The sequence below is a fragment of the Adiantum capillus-veneris genome, chromosome 23 (assembly GCF_014529385.1).
Source record: "Adiantum capillus-veneris isolate H3 chromosome 23, ASM1452938v2, whole genome shotgun sequence".
Taxonomy (NCBI): Eukaryota; Viridiplantae; Streptophyta; class Polypodiopsida; order Polypodiales; family Pteridaceae; genus Adiantum; species Adiantum capillus-veneris.
Window position 1 is genome coordinate 33,722,676 of NC_140953.1, and position 5,480 is coordinate 33,728,155.

The 5,480-nt window shown below is 41.6% G+C and overlaps 1 protein-coding gene across 1 annotated transcript; it reads left to right on the forward strand.

Moving 5' to 3' along the window:
• Positions 1-233: 233 nt before the first annotated feature.
• Positions 234-1,728, forward strand: LOC147427618 (chlorophyll a-b binding protein CP29.2, chloroplastic-like). The gene is made up of 2 exons (XM_086496420.1): positions 234-877; positions 1,255-1,728. The coding sequence occupies exons 1-2, from the start codon at positions 353-355 to the stop codon at positions 1,612-1,614; spliced, it is 885 nt and encodes a 294-aa protein (XP_086352546.1). The 5' UTR covers positions 234-352; the 3' UTR covers positions 1,615-1,728.
• The last annotated feature ends 3,752 nt before the right edge of the window (positions 1,729-5,480 follow it).

The following is a 5,480-nucleotide window of genomic DNA, read 5'->3' on the forward strand; positions in this document are numbered from 1 at the left end:
GGCCATGTGTAAAGGCTTTATCCTTGGCCACAATGGCTCACTACGAGTGGCTCACTAGGTGAAAACAACGTTAGAAAGCTTGTGAAAGTGTAGGGTGTGCACTTGATTTTGAAATGTTTGTAAGGGGGCAAATGTGAACAAGCAATAGGGAAACGCCAAGTAAGCAAGGAGGAGATAGAGCGAGGGATGTCATGGGCTGTGGGATTCTCATCCACAAGCGAGCAAGATAGGGTATTGTATAATATCCAAACGCAGAGATTGTGTATGGGTGTGGCAGACCTCTGAGAGAGAGAGGATTCGAACTTCTGCGTAAAATTGTCTGTGAGTGTGTAGAGAGGGAGATCGAGCAGGAATGGCCGCCGCTACTGCTGCCACATCTCTTGCTTCGTCCTTCTTGGGCACCCAGGAGCTCTCAAACGGCGTCAAGAGCGTGGGAGTGAGCAATGGGGCGCGTGTGGTAGCGAGGTTTGGGGGCAAGAAGGGTGCGAAGGCAGCGCCCAGGAAGAGCAGCTCCGCAGGCAGCAAGGATCGGCCTCTGTGGTACCCCGGCTGCAAGCCCCCCGCATGGCTGGATGGCTCTCTTGTAGGCGACTATGGCTTCGACCCGCTCTCTCTGGCCAAGCCCGCAGAATATTTGCAGTTCGATTTCGACTCCTTGAACCAGAACTTGGCCAAGAATTCTGCAGGGGAGATTATTGGAAATCGCGTGGACAGCATCACCAACATCAATGCCACTATCCAGCCCTACGCAGAGGCCTTTGGTCTGCAGCGCTTCCGTGAATGCGAGCTCATCCATGGACGGTGGGCCATGCTTGCTACATTGGGCGCCCTCGCCGTCGAAGCCTTCACTGGTGTCACATGGCAAGATGCTGGCAAGGTAATCCTCACTTCTGATCTTTTGTTTGTGCATGTCCTTTTGTAGGTGGAGATGTAGCTTGTGAAATGTATGGATGGGTTCTTGGCCTGTTGAGCTTTTAACCTTCATGAAGCTTGTGAAATGTATGGATTGGCTTCTTGGCCTGTTGAGCTTTTAACCTTCATGAAGCTTGTGAAATGTATGGATTGGCTTCTTGGCCTGTTGGGGACCTTTCCCCTTCATGAAGCTTTCTAACCATAGCTCTACCGATCTTGGAAAGGCCATTGTGCAAGATGGCTTTGAGAAACTACCCTGGCTGGCTATGGAATTTGTTGTGGATCCATCAGTTGGGATGATGGCTTTATATGCAGTGCTCTTACCAGTTGGGTCTCATGCAGGTTGAGCTTGTCGAGGGAGCTACCTACTTTGGCTTGCCTCTGCCCTTCTCCATCTCCACACTGGTCTGGATCGAGGCCCTAGTCATTGGTTACATTGAGTTTCAAAGGAATGGAGAGCTTGACCCCGAGAAGCGCCTTTACCCAGGCGGCAAGTTCTTCGATCCATTGGGCCTTGCATCTGACCCTGAGAAGAAAGAGGTATTGAAGCTTGCCGAGATCAAGCATGCCAGGCTCGCCATGGTGGGTGCGTTCGGATTTGCCGTTCAAGCTGCTGCGACAGGGAAGGGTCCTTTGGACAACTGGGCCACCCATTTGAGTGATCCTCTGCACACAACCATCATTGACACCTTCACCAAGTGAGTGGGTCTGTTTGTAACTCTGAGTAAATCTTGTGGAGTGGCTTCACTCCATTCGACACCAATGTACTATCCAGTGTAACTAGTCCTCTTTTGGAATTATTACGCAATTGGGTTACTTGAAAAGCCTAGAACCAGTTTGTGCTATAGATGACTACTGCTCTTGTGATTAATGGCTTGTATGATTTCAATGGCAATTGAAGGGTTGTATACTGTGGGAAAGTTGCTACTCAATTCTTTTTTAAACTAAGATTAACCCTCTTTCAGTCCTTTTAAGATAAAATCTCTTTGAGGATGGATTGTTTCTATGAATGCAAATACCATCTAATGGTAATTATAATTAAGGGGCACTAGTGTAAAAAGCATTACAGAAGTGGTCTTCTTAGGTGAACAAACCAATTTTTTTTGTCTGCAGTCGAAGAAAGAAGCATGGGTTCTAGTTTGAAACCTCTTAGGGCCGAGCTGCACCAGGATGAACAGGCCTAAAAAAGAGCTTGTTGAAACCTGGGTGACTCACAAATGGCTACGAGTGCAGAAGAATATTTTGCTTGAAAATGAAGCTGGACATTCAATTTGCACTCGCCTCTGCCTACAAAAATTATGTTGTGAATAATAGCTTGTTCCCCTCCCTTTTCAAAAATGTGAGCAGGGCTAGAATGTGCATTCGATTTTCATGCTCTCAATTTTGTACATGGCTGTTAGAAACGATCTAAACTACCAAATTGTTTGTCAGTTGGAAGCCTCTAGTATTTTAGGATGAGATGAGGACCCTTCAACAGGAACCTACCTGATAACAAGAGCCTTTTGTATCAAGGGATTTGGATTCAATCCCCCTTGACTGCTCGTTTGACATGTAGTCCCTAGGGGTTGTTCCCCTTGTCTATGGTTGGTTGCCCCACCTTATCTGGCTTGGATGCCGCACCTTGTGGAGTTGGGTGCAATATGTCCACACTAAACCAGCTTTTGGGGTATTTTTAAAGGACAAAACCCTATCAATTCTCGGTTAGTTTGTAGAGTCATCTTGATGGAAAGCTGCCAAATTTGTAGGATTTTAGTGTACAAACTGGTATAAACCCTTGAATATAGAGAGATTAACTAAGAAACAGAGATTTCCAATGCTCTTTTTGGCTTCATTGGTTGTTGAAAAAGGGGCAGGTGAACACTGATTGGATGGAAGACATGTATTTTCAAGATGTATTTTCTATCTGCTGAAAGGAAAAAAAAGGGTGAGGCATCGAAGTCATTGCAAATTTTGTGAGGTCTCCCTAATGTTCCTTTAAGGACTTAAGGAGAAATGCTACTCGAATTAAGAAAAGTTTATTCACAAATTTCAAGAATATATGTTCAACATCTTGTAATCTACATGAGGTTAAGTTCATTGGAAATAAACAGTGTGTTCTAAGTAACAAATAAATGGAGGTTATACATGTCAGAATCATGTCCATACAATGTGATTACAATCATTTAATGTAACTCAATCTAATGTTTTCGCTAAAGTACACATCATTACAGACCGACCCGCCCCCTAGTTATAGCTACAAGACTAACTTCAAATACATCATATTGTTGAGCATCTAGGGAGATCATTCTAGGGAGATGGTCTGTGTATATGGTCGTGCCCTGTTTTGTATCCGAGATTATCATGTAATTTGCCCTCCTAATTTAATTCACAAGCGCCCCTCTTCATGGAACGTACACATCAATCATTTTTATCTTATGCGCCAGTTGTATGGATTGTGTGCATAAAAAATGACATTATATAACCCTTACATCACATGATAAGAAAGTTTTATTTTGCATACCTTTTGATTACTTAAGTATCCTACTTTGCTACCAAATTAGTGATAAATGCACCCAAATAGCATTGCAATATTCTATTGTTTTTGGTAGAGCTTGTGCCGGTAGCGCTTTCGGACACTAGCGGATTTTAGCATGCCCCCATACAACTTGACTCAAATTTTTTTCCATGCAAACCATGGAGGCTATCATTTGGGTGCCTTATTTGCATGTAAATCTCAACAATGGCCACAAAGATGTGGCAATTGTTGTCGGAGTATAGAGATTTGGCAATTGTTGGTGGATATGCCGCAATATTGATGGAAAATTCACCAATAAGATTTTGGTCATAATTATATTCAAAACTTTCAAGGTATTACACTTATGGTAACTTGGCCATCACTAGGCATGATGTAATACATGAATTCTAACTCTACCCACGTTTAATACAAGTCATTAGCAATTCATCATTTACATCTCTCTCTCTATCTATCTAATAACAAGTTTTGAGTTCAACTCTCGTCGGATAGATCTTTGAGGTCTCTTGGGATAGTTTCCTACGACATTAAAATCCTCTTCTTCTTCTTCTTCTATACCTAGAAATAACTCGAAATTTTCTTTAATTAGAGGTTTATGTTGCTTCAATTAATTCACACTCTCATTTGAAACTCGTTGCTTCCACATTTCTTCATAAAGTTTCTTTGCTTTATTAAGTTAAATTAATCCCCTTTTTCTAAAAGCCCTCCTTCATTTAAGGACTTTCAATGAGAAGCTGGTTCTCATTAAATACGTATGCATTTGTTACTTGATGATAATGTCTCCCAAACCTTAATGAAACCCTTCCATATCAACATTTGTTCCTCACATGTAGAACTCTATTCTTACTTTGAAGTGGATCCTCTCAGGTATCTGAAAACAATGTTTATATATGGTCGATGGGCTATGCTAGCCACAATCGGCAACCGTGCTATCGAGGGCTTTTACCGGTGTCACATGGCAAGATGTCAGTAAGGTAACCTTGTTTTGTTTTTACATATTTTCCTATAGAGCTCGTCAAATACTTGTGGCCTAGTGTGAAACCTCCCTGGCTAGCTATTATAGTTGTAATGGCATTTCTTGTTGGTTTAGTAGAGAGTGTCAATGGAAAACTTGTTAGAATCCTCTCCAAAAATGTGAGAGAGAACTCTACTCATTTGAACCATCACCATGAAAAATGTTTGTGGGCATATAGGACATCTTTCAAGGTCTCTATGCGTGTTATTCCTTTTAACTTAGTGTATGGAAAAGAAGTTGTCTTACCAATCCCAATGTGTCTTGATGCTTTAGAGCTCTTACACAAGCTATAAGGCTTGCAACAACGTAAAATTGAAGAAAGAATCGACACACTTGAGATGCTTCAAAGAAACTGAGAGCAAGAAACATATTACTATCTACAAATAGCTGAGAAAATGATTGAAAATTCGAACTTTTTATAACCAAGAAACTATATTGTAGAATGTCATCTAGTTCTAAAGTATGACTCGACGATTGACTTTACTTTTCAAAACAAATTCAAAGATAGGTAGCTCAAACTATATAAAGTTATTCACGCTTTCTTCAAAGCACCTATCAACTAAAAAGGCCTATAGGTGAGGTCCTCTACTATAAAATAATGGTTACAAGCTTCAACATTAGTTTTTAAGAGATTTGGATTCTTTATTTTTTCAATGGTGAGTGGATTATATTGATAGATCCAAGAGCCTTGACCATTTCAACTGATCATAGATACATCAGTTAATGGGGGAGCCACCCCACGAATATGAATGAGCCCATACTTTCACCTTTGCACGTCCGTTATTGTAGCACCCAGTGTCCTTTTCCACTCCTTTGAGTTCCTTTGCTTTCCAATGATGATGATCGTTATCCTGCTTTCTTGGACTATCTCTGTGAACTTAGTTACTTCCAAGGAGTCCTCGAAGATCTGACATTTCCTCACCTTCCACATGTGTTTGAAGTAGCAGTATCTCACAATTTGTGTAGCAATGAGCAGTGTATGGTTCTTAAACATCTTCCCTCCCAAGAAGAGATTGTTCTTGAAAAATCCTACTTTCCAGG

Coding starts and splice junctions, on each gene's coding strand:
- LOC147427618 (XM_086496420.1), top strand. CDS start 353: ATGGCCGCCGCTACTGCTGCCACATCTCTTGCTTCGTCCTTCTTGGGC. Junction 878..1,254: donor CATGGCAAGATGCTGGCAAG/GTAATCCTCACT, acceptor GGTCTCATGCAG/GTTGAGCTTGTCGAGGGAGC.